Source organism: Ranitomeya variabilis, chromosome 3 (assembly GCF_051348905.1).
Source record: "Ranitomeya variabilis isolate aRanVar5 chromosome 3, aRanVar5.hap1, whole genome shotgun sequence".
Classification (NCBI taxonomy): Eukaryota; Metazoa; Chordata; class Amphibia; order Anura; family Dendrobatidae; genus Ranitomeya; species Ranitomeya variabilis.
Genome location: NC_135234.1, coordinates 449,855,014 through 449,870,911, shown reverse-complemented (window position 1 = coordinate 449,870,911; position 15,898 = coordinate 449,855,014). Strand labels below are relative to the sequence as shown.

Below are 15,898 nucleotides of genomic sequence, written 5' to 3'. Positions count from 1 at the left end.
CAGACTTAGATGGATTGGTCTGCAGGCGTCACATTGCGTTTGCAGAGCCCCTAATGTACCTAAACAGTAGAAACCCCCCACAAGTGACCCCATATTGGAAACTAGACCCCCCAAGGAACTTATCTAGATGTGTTGTGAGAACTTTGAACCCCCAAGTGTTTCACTACAGTTTATAACGCAGAGCCGTGAAAATAAAAAATCTCTTTTTTTTTTCCACAAAAATTATTTTTTAGCCCCCAGTTTTGTATTTTCCCAAGGGTAACAGGAGAAATTGGACCCCAAAAGTTGTTGTCCAATGTGTCCTGAGTACGCTGATAGTCCATATGTTGGGGTAAACCCCTGTTTGGGCGCACAGGGGGGGCATCATGTTATAGTGTAAGATCGCTGATCTGACACTTTGCTGTGCACTGTGTCAGATCGGCGATCTGACGTGCACAGATCCAGGCTTCCCGGCGCCTGCTCTGAGCAGACGCTGTGAAGCCACCTCCCTGCAGGACCCAGATGCCGCGGCCATTTTGGATCCGGGCCTGCTGCAGCGAGGAGGAGGTAAGAGACCCTCGGAGCAACGCGATCACATCGCGTTGCTCCGGGGGTCTCAGGGAATCACCCAGGGAGCCCCCTCCCTGCGCGATGCTTCCCTATACCGCCGGAACACTGCGATCATGTTTGATCGCAGTGTGCCGGGGGTTAATGTGCCGGGGGGCGGTCCGTGACCGCTCCTGGCACATAGTGCTGGATGTCAGCTGCGATAGTCAGCTGACATCCGGCCGCACTCCCCCCGTGAGCGCGGCCGATCGCATATGATGTACTATCCCGTCGGTGGTCATACGGGCCCACCCCACCTCGACAGGATAGTACGTCTAATGTCAGAAAGGGGATATACTAGTTGCACCAAGTCTAGACAGTTGGAGACCACACTTGGTAGATAGCGGCGAGAAAGGACCCTGATGCTGTTATACAAACCTTAAAGAGTAACCATTGTTTTAATCTTTTTTATCACACAACAATATTACACATGAAAATAAGTAACTTTGAAATATATTTTATCAGAAAAATCTGCTTTTTTTCTCCTCCTGGACTGATCATTTATTTTCAGTTCACGGATAAAAGCTATAAAATCTGTGTTCAATGAAGACAGACTTTCCCATTACTGAGATAGGAGATGACAGTTGCTGCTCATAAAAATCTATGCTGAAAGAGGGAAGAGGAGAAGCTACAGGCAGACAATCTGCAATAAGTTCTTCTGGTATGACAATTACACTTTAAGGAGGCTGACATTGTCCTAACGGTGATACTTTCCTAAACCAAAAGTGCATATAACTGTAATACCAGAGGAACCACCAGTGTCTCAGGTCAAACAGTTGTTGTTGTGAACCGCTTTCGCTATGAAGTTTGCCAACCACTGTTGTGATCACAGGCGGACAAAGACAGAAATTAGTCCCTATGCAAAAACAGTATATGTTCCCCATGCAGCCCAAGAGCTCATCGATATACAATTCCATCTGCTCTGGAGGTAGAAATGGGCCCCTTTACCTCTCGGGCCCCTGTGTGACCGCACAGGTCGCAATAACAATATGGCCGCCTCTGGTTGTGATTAAGCTTGTAAACCTGTGAAGCTTGCTAGTTTCTTCATGACGAAGCTGTGCCTCTTGACTGAGACGTTCTATTGTAATTGTTCTTGTGGCCAATAAAATAAGTGGTATTAAGTTTAATTTCAATTGAATCCTATGGATATATCTGGTGTATACCTAGTGAGCCTTTCTTGATATATATCAAATATAATTTCTGAACATGCTATGAACTGAGCCTAATAACCCAGTATTACTGTAGAACAGACATGGGCAAAGTGCGGGCCGCGGGCCATGGGGCTGAAAACCCTAGGTCCGCGGGCCGCATCGTGCCCGCCAGCTCACTCGCTGTCTCCCACAGTCAGCATTGGTGGAGTAGGCGCCTCCAGCCACTTCCTCCACCAATCAGAGTGTGAAACAGCTGATACGATGATATCATGTCATCGCGTCAGCTGTGTACCGCCGGAGAGTCAGCGCATCGAAGACAGCAACAGAAGCAGAGGCGCCTGGGAACGGGACCGAGGTGAGTATGTGGTGTGTTTTTTTTTCATGTGTAGGAACATGGGGATTCTATGGGGTGAACATGTTGATTCTATTCGGTGAACATGGGGATTCTATGGGGTGAACATGGGGATCCTATGGGGTGAACATGGGGATTCTATGGGGGTGAACATGGGGTTCTATGGGAGTGAACATGGGGATTCTATTCGGTGAACATGGGGATTCTATGGGGTGAACATGGGGATCCTATGGGGTGAACATGGGGATTCTATTCGGTGAACATGGGGATTCTATGGGGTGAACATGGGGATCCTATGGGGTGAACATGGGGATTCTATGGGGGTGAACATGGGGATTCTATGGGAGTGAACATGGGGATTCTATGGGGGTGAAAATGGGGATTTTATGGGGTGAACATGGAGATTCGATGGGGGTGAACATATGGATTCTATGGGGTGAAAATTGGGAGTCTATGGGGTGAAAATTGGGAGTCTATGGGGTTGACATGCAGCACATGAGGAGGCTATGTGTGATATGCTGCACATGGGGAGGTTATGGGGATGTCATGCTGCACACGGGGAGGCTATGGGGGTAATATGCTGCACATGGTGAGGCTATGGGAAGGCTGTATACTGTCATTCAATATATGGGGAGGCTGTGTGGGGCTCAGTCAGTATGTGGAGAGACTGTGGGGCTCATGCTGTATATAAGAAGGCTAAGTGGGGCTCATGCAGTTTATGGGGAGGCTGTGTGGGGCCTCATGCAGTATATGGGGAAACTGGGGCTCATGCAGTACATGGGGAGGCTGTGTAGGGCTCATGCTGTACATGGGGAGGCTTTGTGAGGCTCATGCTGTACATGGGGAGGCTGTGTGGGGCTCATGCTGTACACGGGGAGGCTGTGTAGGGATCATGCTGTACATGGGGAGGCTATGTGGGGCTCATGCTGTACATGGGGAGGCTGTGTGGGGCTCATGCCGTATATAGGGAGGCTCTGTGGGGATCATGCCGTATATAGGGAGGCTGTGTGGGGCTCATGCCATATTATAGGGAGGCTGTTTGGCCCTCCACAACAGTCATGGTCTCTCATGTGGCCCTTCGGGGAAAATTAATTGCCCACCCCTTCTGTAGAATCATATTTCTCTGATGTGACAATTTGCGATCTTACTGTATAAATACTCTTAGGTGGTTTCTAAAGCGGCAGCACACTATCATATTGTTTGTTCTTTATGTGAGCTAGCATTACAGTACAGCCATGGCCAAAAGTTTTGAGAGTGATGCAAATTTGGGATTTCACAAAGTCTGCTGCTTCAGTGGTTTTAGATCTTTTAGTCAGATATTTCTATAGTTCCTGAAGTACAGTTATACAAATTTCTACGTTTTTTCACATATATTGACAAATACATGTGTTGAAAAATTATTTTTCAAATCTTTTATAAATGGCACTTACATTCTTCTAGGCCAAATCCTGACTGATGGCAACCCAATCTCGTCTAATCAGTGCTTGGATTTGATGACAATATCTCTGTTTCTGTTTGTCCACCTGCTTTTGGAGGATTGACCACAGGTTCTTAATAGAAATGAAATCTGGGGTGTTTCATGGTCATGGACTCAAAATTTTAATGTTTTGTTCACCAAGCCACTTAGTTATCACTTTTGCCTTGTGACATAGTGCTTATTGCTGGAAAACCATTGCTTGTCATCAAATTGCTCCTGGATTGTTGGGAAAACAAAACAGCAAAAGAGATGCGTATCTGGTGGGAGTACACTATTCGAAAGACCTATGAGTCTAAAAGTATGGAGGGTTACGTCTAAATAAAACTGCCACTACTACGGTATATATATAATGAATACTTTGAACCTGGAATTAAATAGTGTTAGAAAAGAGATTAAATCTCTTCAACACTCTTTGAAGGTTCACAGTTTGTTAAATGATTTTAATTTTTATAATGAATCACTCAAAAACAACTTATCTAAACTCCAAAACTTCATTATGGATATGAAGAAAAGAAAGTTCAAAAGAGACACTGAGGATTATACTCTGAATCAAGTCTAGAGCTGGAATAAGAAACCACACTCTATTCTAAAAAAACGCTTCCAATAACGCCATCCCATAAATGGGAAAGTTCGTTTTAGAGATATAGACAACTTCTCGGATATCTCTTTCCCTTCTATTTCGGATGACTATTCAGCAAGTTCAACTAATAGCACAGAATTCCAACAATATAAGAAAACCAACATTAATAACCAACCTGGAGCTACAGCAAAAAAACGGAGGAGACAGGCGGGACGAAAGCGCAGGAGGAGGAAGGTATCCAAATCGCCACAGGAGTCATCACTACCAGATACTCCCGTTTGGAATTTATCCAGTTATATAGTCTCGGAAGCGAAGGTTTAGGTTTCTCACTGACCAGTGAGTTTGACATTTTTCAGACTATTCTGGACGTCAACAAACTGGCACACCATCTAACTATAAAACGTCATTTTTTTTACACAAAACTCTGACAAAGATATAACAGTTTTTGATGGTACTGAGAACAACATACAGGACAGTGTTAAAACTTTTGAGGAACAGAAATCTCTACTATTAGAAAACTATTAAAAACTAAAGTCACACCAAGTACAACAGCCAATAGAGACCAACATATGATCACGTTCACAACCAACTACACTGTGTTCCAAATTATTATGCAAATAATATTTCCTCATATTTTCTCTAAATTACCTATCTGAATTGCAGTCATTGTTATTTTCAAGTCATCTACTATTCTAGTATAATTGCAATGTTTTGGAACAAACTGCCTATGAAAACAGTATCCTTTCTAAAAAAAAAATAAACACTCAAAATGCATGTTCCAAATTATTATGCACAGCAGAGTTTTCAACCTTTTTTTTTTATTTTGAACAAAAAAATGGTCAATTGTGAAGTTATAAGCATTATCAGCTTATTACAAAATGAAATCAAACAGATTTCAATTGAAAACTTTATTCTAGGTGATGTTACATTTGCACATAGGACCCTGTTGTGAATTTGGATTCTGGGCTCCCCCGGTGGCTACTGGTGGAATTGAACTGGTGTCTTCATCTTCTCTGTTCACCTGTTCCCATCAAGATGTGGGAGTCGCTATATAACCTTGCTGCTCTGTTAGTTGCTTGCCGGTCAACAATGTTATCAGAAGCCTCTCTGTGCTTGTTCCTGCTCCTAGACAACTACTAGATAAGTTGGACTCTTGTCCATGTTTGTTTTTGCATTTTGTTCCAGTTCACAGCTGTAGTTTCGTTACTGTGTCTGGAAAGCTCTTGTGAACGGGAATTGCCACTCTGGTGTTATGAGTTAATGCCAGAGTTTTAAAGTAATTTCTGGATGGTGTTTTTTGATAGGGTTTTCAGCTGACCATGAAAGTGTCCTTTCTGTCTTCTGCTATGTAGTAAGTGGACCTCAAATTTGCTAAACCTTTTTTCATACTACGTTTGTTATTTCATCTCAACTCACCGCCAATACATGTGGGGGGCCTCTGTCTCCTTTCGGGGTATTTCTCTAGAGGTGAGCTAGGACTAATATTTTCCTCTGCTAGCTTTATTTAGTCCTCCGGCTGGGCTGGGCATCTAGAATCAACGTAGGCATGCTACCCGGCCACTGCTAGTTGTGCGTTAGGTTTAGTTCATGGTCAGCTCAGTTCCCATCTTCCAAGAGCTAGTTCCTATATATGCTTATGCTATGTTCTCTTGCCATTGAGATCATGACAGTTTGACCGGCCCGCAAAGTGTTAATTGTTTGGGCTGAAGCAGGAGAAAAAGAAGTGTTGAAGGGAAATTTTTTTTTTTTTCCCCCTCAGAGTTTTGCTGCCTAGCCCTTAATTGCTGTCTAGCTGCTTCTTACCTCCTCTTAACCCTTGAATGGCTCTGTGTCCACCTGTTTGTAATGGATCTTCAGAGTGTAACTGCAGGTTTGAATAATCTCGCCACGAAGGTACAAAATTTGCAAGATTTTGTTTGTCATGCACCTGTATCTGAGCCGAGAATTCCTTTGCCGGAATTTTTCTCGGGGAATAGATCCGGGTTTCAGAATTTTCGAAATAATTGCAAATTATTTTTGTCTCTGAAATCTCGCTCTGCCGGAGACCCTGCACAGCAGGTCAGGATTGTGATTTCCTTGCTCCGGGGCGACCCTCAAGACTGGGCTTTTTCATTGACACCAGGAGATCCTGCGTTGCTCAATGTGGATGCGTTTTTTCTGGCCTTGGGGTTGCTTTATGACGAACCTCATTTGGAGCTTCAGGCAGAAAAAACTTTGATGTCCCTATCTCAGGGGCAAGATGAAGCGGAAATTTACTGCCAAAGATTCCGTAAATGGTCTGTGCTTACTCAGTGGAATGAGTGCGCCCTGGCGGCGACTTTCAGAGAGGGTCTCTCTGATGCCATTAAGGATGTAATGGTGGGGTTCCCTGTGCCTGCGGGTCTGAATGAGTCCATGACAATGGCTATTCAGATCGATAGGCGTTTGCGGGAGCGCAAACCAGTGCACCATCTGGCGGTGTCCACTGAGAAGTCGCCAGAGAGTATGCAGTGTGATAGAATTCTGTCCCGAAGCGAGCGGCAGAATTTTAGACGGAAAAATGGGTTGTGTTTCTATTGTGGTGATTCTACTCATGTTATATCAGCATGCTCTAAGCGCACTAAAAAGCTTGGTAAATCTGTTTCCATTTGCACCTTACCGTCTAAATTTATTCTATCTGTGACCCTGATTTGTTCTTTGTCATCTATTACCACGGACGCCTATGTCGACTCTGGCGCCGCTTTGAGTCTTATGGATTGGTCCTTTGCCAAACGCTGTGGGTATGATTTAGAGCCTTTGGAGACTCCTATTCCTCTGAAGGGGATTGACTCCACCCCATTGGCTAATAATAAACCACAATACTGGACACAAGTAACTATGCGTATTAATCCGGATCACCAGGAGATTATTCGCTTTCTGGTGCTGTATAATCTACATGATGATTTGGTGCTAGGATTGCCTTGGCTGCAATCTCACAACCCAGTCCTCGACTGGAGAGCTATGTCTGTGTTGAGCTGGGGATGTAAGGGGGCTCATGGGGATGTACCTGTGGTTTCCATTTCATCATCCATTCCCTCTGAAATTCCTGAGTTCCTGTCTGACTATCGTGACGTCTTTGAAGAATCCAAGCTTGGTTCGTTACCTCCGCACCGAGAGTGCGATTGTGCCATAGATTTAATCCCGGGTAGTAAATACCCAAAGGGTCGTTTATTTAATCTGTCTGTGCCTGAACATGCTGCTATGCGAGAATATATAAAGGAGTCCTTGGAAAAGGGACATATTCGTCCATCGTCATCTCCCTTAGGAGCCGGTTTTTTCTTTGTGTCAAAAAAAGACGGCTCTTTGAGACCATGTATTGATTATCGGCTTTTGAATAAAATCACTGTTAAATATCAATACCCATTGCCGTTGCTGACTGATTTGTTTGCTCGCATAAAGGGGGCCAAGTGGTTCTCTAAGATTGACCTTCGTGGGGCGTATAATTTGGTGCGAATCAGGCAGGGGGATGAGTGGAAAACCGCATTTAATACGCCCGAGGGCCACTTTGAGTATTTAGTGATGCCTTTTGGTCTTTCTAATGCTCCGTCAGTTTTCCAGTCCTTTATGCATGATATTTTTCGCGATTATTTGGATAAATTTATGATTGTGTATCTGGATGATATTCTGATTTTTTCGGATGACTGGGACTCTCATGTCCAGCAAGTCAGGAGGGTTTTTCAGGTTTTGCGGTCTAATTCTTTGTGTGTGAAGGGTTCTAAGTGTGTTTTTGGGGTACAGAGGATTTCCTTTTTGGGATATATTTTTTCCCCCTCTTCCATTGAAATGGATCCTGTCAAGGTTCAAGCTATTTGTAATTGGACGCAGCCCTCTTCTCTTAAGAGTCTTCAGAAATTTTTGGGCTTTGCTAACTTTTATCGTCGATTTATTGCTGGTTTTTCGGATATTGCTAAGCCATTGACCGATTTGACTAAGAAGGGTGCTGATGTTGCTGATTGGTCCCCTGATGCTGTGGAGGCCTTTCGGGAGCTTAAGCGCCGTTTTTCCTCTGCCCCTGTGTTGCGTCAGCCTGATGTTGCTCTACCTTTTCAGGTTGAGGTCGACGCTTCTGAGATCGGAGCTGGGGCAGTGTTGTCGCAGAAAAGTTCTGACTGCTCCGTGATGAGGCCTTGTGCCTTCTTTTCCCGTAAATTTTCGCCCGCTGAGCGGAATTATGATGTTGGGAATCGGGAGCTTTTGGCCATGAAGTGGGCTTTTGAGGAGTGGCGCCATTGGCTTGAGGGGGCCAGACATCAGGTGGTGGTATTGACTGACCACAAAAATTTGATTTATCTTGAGACCGCCAGGCGCCTGAATCCTAGACAGGCGCGCTGGTCATTATTTTTCTCTCGGTTTAATTTTGTGGTGTCATACCTACCGGGTTCTAAGAATGTTAAGGCGGATGCCCTTTCTAGGAGTTTTGAGCCTGACTAGCCTGGTAACTCTGAGCCCACAGGTATCCTTAAGGATGGAGTGGTATTGTCAGCCGTTTCTCCAGACCTGCGGCGGGCCTTGCAGGAGTTTCAGGCGGAGAGACCTGATCGTTGCCCACCTGATAAACTGTTTGTTCCTGATGATTGGACCAGTAGAGTCATCTCTGAGGTTCATTCTTCTGCGTTGGCAGGTCATCCTGGCATTTTTGGTACCAGGGATTTGGTGGCAAGGTCCTTCTGGTGGCCTTCCCTGTCACGAGATGTGCGAGGCTTTGTGCAGTCTTGTGACGTTTGTGCTCGGGCCAAGCCTTGTTGTTCTCGGGCTAGTGGATTATTGTTGCCCTTGCCTATTCCTAAGAGGCCTTGGACGCACATCTCGATGGATTTTATTTCAGATCTGCCTGTTTCTCAGAAGATGTCTGTCATCTGGGTGGTGTGTGACCGTTTTTCTAAGATGGTCCATTTGGTTCCTCTGCCCAAGTTACCTTCTTCTTCCGAGTTGGTTCCTCTGTTTTTTCAAAATGTTGTTCGTTTGCATGGTATTCCTGAGAATATCGTTTCTGACAGAGGGACCCAATTCGTGTCTAGATTTTGGCGGGCATTCTGTGCTAGGATGGGCATAGATTTATCTTTTTCGTCCGCTTTCCATCCTCAGACGAATGGCCAGACCGAGCGGATTAATCAGACCCTGGAGACATATCTGAGGTGTTTTGTGTCTGCTGACCAGGATGATTGGGTTGCTTTTTTGCCATTGGCGGAGTTCGCTCTCAATAATCGGGCCAGCTCTGCCACTTTGGTGTCCCCGTTTTTCTGTAATTCGGGGTTTCATCCTCGATTTTCCTCTGGTCAGGTGGAATCTTCGGATTGTCCTGGAGTGGATGCTGTGGTGGAGAGATTGCATCAGATCTGGGGGCAGGTGGTGGACAATTTGAGGTTGTCCCAGGAGAAGACTCAGCTTTTTGCCAACCGCCACCGTCGTGTTGGTCCTCGGCTTTCTGTTGGGGATTTGGTGTGGTTGTCTTCTCGTTTTGTCCCTATGAGGGTCTCTTCTCCTAAGTTTAAGCCTCGGTTTATCGGCCCGTATAAGATATTGGAGATTCTTAACCCTGTTTCCTTCCGTTTGGACCTCCCTGCATCCTTTTCTATTCATAACGTTTTTCATCGGTCATTATTGCGCAGGTATGAGGTACCGGTTGTGCCTTCCGTTGAGCCTCCTGCTCCGGTGTTGGTTGAGGGTGAGTTGGAGTACGTTGTGGAGAAAATCTTGGACTCTCGTGTTTCCAGACGGAGACTCCAGTATCTGGTCAAGTGGAAGGGATACGGCCAGGAGGATAATTCTTGGGTGAATGCATCTGATGTTCATGCCTCCGATCTGGTTCGTGCCTTTCATAGGGCCCATCTTGATCGCCCTGGTGGTTCTGGTGAGGGTTCGGTGCCCCCTCCTTGAGGGGGGGGTACTGTTGTGAATTTGGATTCTGGGCTCCCCCGGTGGCTACTGGTGGAATTGAACTGGTGTCTTCATCTTCTCTGTTCACCTGTTCCCATCAAGATGTGGGAGTCGCTATATAACCTTGCTGCTCTGTTAGTTGCTTGCCGGTCAACAATGTTATCAGAAGCCTCTCTGTGCTTGTTCCTGCTCCTAGACAACTACTAGATAAGTTGGACTCTTGTCCATGTTTGTTTTTGCATTTTGTTCCAGTTCACAGCTGTAGTTTCGTTACTGTGTCTGGAAAGCTCTTGTGAACGGGAATTGCCACTCTGGTGTTATGAGTTAATGCCAGAGTTTTAAAGTAATTTCTGGATGGTGTTTTTTGATAGGGTTTTCAGCTGACCATGAAAGTGTCCTTTCTGTCTTCTGCTATGTAGTAAGTGGACCTCAAATTTGCTAAACCTTTTTTCATACTACGTTTGTTATTTCATCTCAACTCACCGCCAATACATGTGGGGGGCCTCTGTCTCCTTTCGGGGTATTTCTCTAGAGGTGAGCTAGGACTAATATTTTCCTCTGCTAGCTTTATTTAGTCCTCCGGCTGGGCTGGGCATCTAGAATCAACGTAGGCATGCTACCCGGCCACTGCTAGTTGTGCGTTAGGTTTAGTTCATGGTCAGCTCAGTTCCCATCTTCCAAGAGCTAGTTCCTATAAATGCTTATGCTATGTTCTCTTGCCATTGAGATCATGACAGGACCCCTTGTTCGAAAGAAGCTTCTGAACTCTCTCATGCATTGAATTTGTCCGTTTTTGGATGGTTTCTGCTTCAATTGTTTTGCATGTGGACAGAATACCCTCCCAGAGCTGTTGCTTGGATGTGAACTGCCTCCCACCATCATAGACACTCCTTTTGATGATGCTCCAGAGGTTCTCAATAGGGTTGAGGTCAGGGGAAGATGGTGGCCCCACCATAAGTTTGTCCTCTTTTATGCCCATAGCAGCCAGAGATGCAGATGTGTTTTTTGCAGCATGAGACGGTGCATTATCATGCATGAAAATGATCTTGCTGTGGAAAGCACGGTTCTTCCTCTTGAACCATAGCAGGAAGTGTTTTTAGAAACTCCACATAGGTTATGGAGTTCATCTTTACCCCCTCAGGGATCATAAAGGGGCCGACAATCTCTCTCCCCATGATTCCAGCCCAAAACATTACTCCACCTCCTCCTTGTTGGCGCCTTAGCTGTGTTTTCATGGGGTGTCTATCAACCAGCCATTCTCCACTCCATCCATCTGGTCCATCGAGCGTTGCACGGCACTCATCTTGGAACAAAACAGTTTGGAAGTCAGTCTTCATGTATCGTTTGGCCCACTGGAGCCGTTTCTGCTTGTGTGCAGTGGATAGAGGTGGTTGACAGGATGGCTTACGCACCTCTGAAGGACCCTGCATCTTGTTGTTCTGGGGAGATTGGAGGCACCAGCAGCTTCAAAAACTTGTCTGCTGCAATGACAAAGCATTTTTGCAGCTTCTCTTTTAACCTTACGCAATTGCCTGTTGGAAAGAGTCCTCAATTTTTCTTTATCAGCACGCACACGTGTGTGCCGGGAATCAGTTACATACTTCTTGATTGTGCGATGATCACGATGAAGTGTCTTGGCAATGTTGATTGTAGTCATGCCTTGACCTAAATACTCCACAATTTGTTGCTTCTCAGCAGCCGACACATCCTTTTTCTTTCCCATTTTGGCAAAAAATGTAGGCTGCTTAATAATGTGGAACAGCCTTATTAAGTAGTCTTGCCTTTATTTGGACACACCTGCCAAACTAATTTGCACAGGTATCTGCAATTGCTTTCAGTGATATAAAGAGCCCTGACTCACATCACCATCAATGAGTTTAAATGACAAACAAAAAAATTCTAACCTTATCACTCCTAAACTCTTTGTGCATAATAATTTGGAACACAGTGTATAGTATACAATACAAAAACATACCGTAATTGGCATAATAAAAAAGTATGCACCCATGCTCAACCAAGATAATAAGCTTAGAGAGATTTAAAAAAACAACATCCGTTTTGCAGCGAAGTGTGCACCTACCCTAGGCTCCATTCTGTCTCCCAGCCTTTTTGTAAGCGAATATAATTGGCCTTCTAACCAAGGAACCTGGCTTAATGCCAAAGGTTTTTTGAAATGCGGAGTGAACCGCTGTAAAGCTTGTGAACATGCCCATATGGCCAATCACTTCTATTCCACACACAACTCATCCACCTATCCGATACGTGACTTTATTAATTGCAACACCCCTAATGTAATATACCTAATTGAGTACACAGAATGTAAATTATAGTATACGGGATGTACATCGTGTCCACTAAAAGTCCGTATCAGAGGTCATATGCAAATTGCCTCTTCAGAGAGGAGGACTTGAACTCTATATAGCACCAACTGTTGGAAGTAGCGATCCTACAAGTCACAATCAACCCTTTAACGAGTTTTGCAATATGACTTAGGATAAAAGCTAAATCAGAATCTCAGTTTGCAGACACGGTGTTTTGGGCTGTTGGCCCTCATCAGTGAAAAAGTATGCGATTTGATTTGGCTGGGGGAGAGGTTCGACGTCATCTTTCTGATGCGACCAGTTCTACGGCAATGTCGATATCTGCCACATCAAAACATTTTGCAAATGTACATAGAGGCAGTGTAGATTCTGATGAAAATTTGATGAATTTCGGATGAAAACCTGTTCAGGACTCCACTCTCCAGAACAACTACCATATATACTCAAGTATAGGCTGAGAATTTCAGCCCATTTTTTTAGGCTGAAATTGCCCCTCTCGGCTTATACTCGAGTCATTCCCAGGGGTTGGCAAGGGAGGGGGAGCGGCAGCTGTCTAATAATACTCACCTGCTCCTGGCGCGGTCCCTGCACGTCCCTGGTTCTCCGGTCGCTGACAGCTTCTTCCTGTATTGAGGGGTCACATGGTACCGCTCATTACAGTAATGAATATGGAACTGACTCCACTCCCATAGGGGTGGAGCCGCATATTAATTACTGTAATGAGCGGTATCATGTGACCGCTCAATACAGGAAGAAGCTGCTGGTGCCCGGAGAACCAGGGATGTGTAGGGACCGCGCCGGGAGCAGGTGAGTATGACAGGGGCAGTGCGCAAAATTCACCTGTCCCCCGTTCCACCGTCGGCACCGCTGTGTCTTCTGCGTCCTCTGCAGTGATGCTCAGGTCAGAGGGCACGATGCCGCGATTAGTGTGACAGTGGAACAGGGGACAGGCGACTATAGCAAGTGCCGGGGGCCTGAGCGACGAGAGGTGAGTATGTTATTTATTTATTTTTTTTAATCATAGCAACAGCATATGGGGCATAATAGTCTATGGAGCATCTTATGGGGCCATAATCAGCATTTGTGCAGCATTACATGGGGCAAATATCTCTATGGAGCATCTTATGGGGCCATAATCAGTATTTGTGCAGCATTATACAGGGCAAATATTTCTATAGAGCATCTTATCGGGCCATAATCAGCATTTGTGCAGCATTATATGGGGCAAATATCTCTATGGAACATCTTATGGGGCCATAATCAGCATTTGTGCAGCATTAAATGGGGCAAATGTGTCTATGGAGCATCTTATGGGGCCATAATCAGCATTTGTGCAGCATTACATGGGGCAAATATCTCTAAGGAGCATCTATTGGGGCCATAATCAGCATTTGTGCAGCATTGTATGGGGAAAATGTGTCTATGGAGCATCTTATGGGGCCATAATCAGCATTTGTGCAGCATTATATGGGGCAAATGTCTGTATGGAACATCTTATGGGGCCCATTATAAACTGTATGGAGCATTATATGGGGCGTATTTTGTATGGAGCATCTTATGAGGCCCATCATGAACTGTATGGAGCATTATATGGGGCTCCTGATTCAATATGGATATTCAAAAACACTTAACCTACTGATGTCTCAATTCATTTTACTTTTATTGGTATCTATTTTTATTTTTTACATTTACCGGTAGCTGCTGCATTTTCCACCCTAGGCTTATACTCGAGTGATTAAGTTTTCCCAGTTTTTTGTGGCAAAATTAGGGGTCTCGGCTTATACTCGAGTATATACGGTATATTGTTAGAAAATGTGGGAATTGGACTAATAGACATGGAAAGGATATGATGGGAAAAACAAATACCATGCACTAGTGATAAAACCTAGCACTATAATGGGAGGCTCCTTTGCTGTAGCCCTACGTACAAAACTGCTTCTGATAGGTCTCATAAATCATGGCAAATATGTAGACATAGTGAAAAATGGGACACATGCATACAGGACATTTACCTCCAACTATTTACTTCTGATGAGTCTTGTGATGGCAGATCCCAAAGATCATCTATGTGAAGTTTAGAAAGACGGTATACCTTTCTTGCAAGTGGAGTGATCCAGTTCAATGTCATGAAGGAAAATAAGCCGGCATTATCAATTGGATGTTGGTGACTGCAAAATATTTTAAAAGTTATTATACTGATATTTGTCATTACAACTATGCCCCAGCTTATATGACATATTATAGTCATAAAAACAATGCATGTATCAGGCACTGGCTGTATGATCTCAGCCAGGTATGTTTAACTATGAAACATTGCAATGTTTCATAGAAAAACATACTTCTAAAGCTTCGGGGACAGAGAACACGCTGTAGACTAGTCATACAGGTGGGTTCCCAGTGTCTTCTCCTTGCACGCTGCCCTGGATTGACAGGTCTCGGACTATGCATGCACGTAGGCAGAGACCTGTCAATCCAGGGCAGGGAGAAGACGCCGGGGACCTGTCTGTCCAACTAGTCTATAATGCAGCTTGGTCCTCGGTAGCTTGTGAAGTATGATTTTTCTCAGAAATACCGCAGCGTTTCACAATCAAACATACCTGGCTGAGTTCACACATGTATCAACTGACAGGTTCACTTTAATATGTTTATTCTGCAGTTTTACATCACTAGAAACTCCTGTTTAGTTGTCACCTAGCTATTTCCAGCTTTTCTATATCTATAAAACAGTTGAATATACTGTATTATAGCAGCAAACTATTTTTACATTTTATTTACATTTGCACTTTATTTGCTTTACATATATAGGAATTTGTATTATGTGCAGTTTCTCGGGAAAAACTTTAACACAATAAGTTTTCTGTTTGCAGTCTTTCATAAGGCTGATTCACTATTTGTGTGAAGAGATCTTCCTATCCATTGTGCCCCCTTTCTGTACTGCGTAATGGAGCAGCGGCTACCCACCATAAAGCAATGGGACATGTACTTCGCATAACCCAGACTGACCCATCTACTGTACCTGTGTGCGTTGCGGAACGGCTTCAGTAATGGCAGACTGTGCTGGTACCTGATGGTAAATTTCTTCTTTGCTGCTCTGTCCATGTTACTTGTAGAGGAGAAAAGTCATGACTCCTGTTATTGAACCTGTGGGGAGAAGTGAGGAAGCAATGTCAAAGTCTGTCATAAGCTCCCATGAATAGAGCCCTTAGGTGTATAAAGCTGCTGTGTCAAGTCATGAGTGACTCTGCAAAATAGTTCTAGTAACGCAGCCAAGAGGAACATTGGACTCAATGCCAACATTTACTACAACATGATTACTACACTATCCACTGATATCTCTTCAAACTAACTACTATGACTATAAACTATGAACTATCAGCAATGTGTTCATGAATAAGTAGGCTATGAATATGATTGCCAACTTCTTTAAGTTTACAATCATTAGTGGTCCTTAGATAGGATACACCCGACAGTCTGAGAACAGAGAAAACCAAAAAAACAGCCGAAAAGCGCAACAAGCTGAGACTGACACTAATAGCT

The 15,898-nt window shown here is 44.4% G+C and overlaps 1 protein-coding gene across 1 annotated transcript in view; it reads right to left on the bottom strand.

Moving 5' to 3' along the window:
• The window catches only part of LOC143816311 (ATP-binding cassette sub-family C member 5-like), a 270,602-nt gene extending 255,004 nt beyond the window's left edge, over positions 1 to 15,598 (bottom strand). The window contains exons 1-2 of the mRNA XM_077296529.1: positions 15,378 to 15,598; positions 14,374 to 14,529 (exon numbers count right to left, since the gene is read on the bottom strand). Coding sequence (XP_077152644.1) covers positions 14,374 to 14,529; positions 15,378 to 15,460 — 239 coding nt within the window. The 5' untranslated portion in view covers positions 15,461 to 15,598. The remainder of the gene's footprint in view (positions 1 to 14,373; positions 14,530 to 15,377) is intronic.
• Between the last annotated feature and the right edge of the window lie 300 nt (positions 15,599 to 15,898).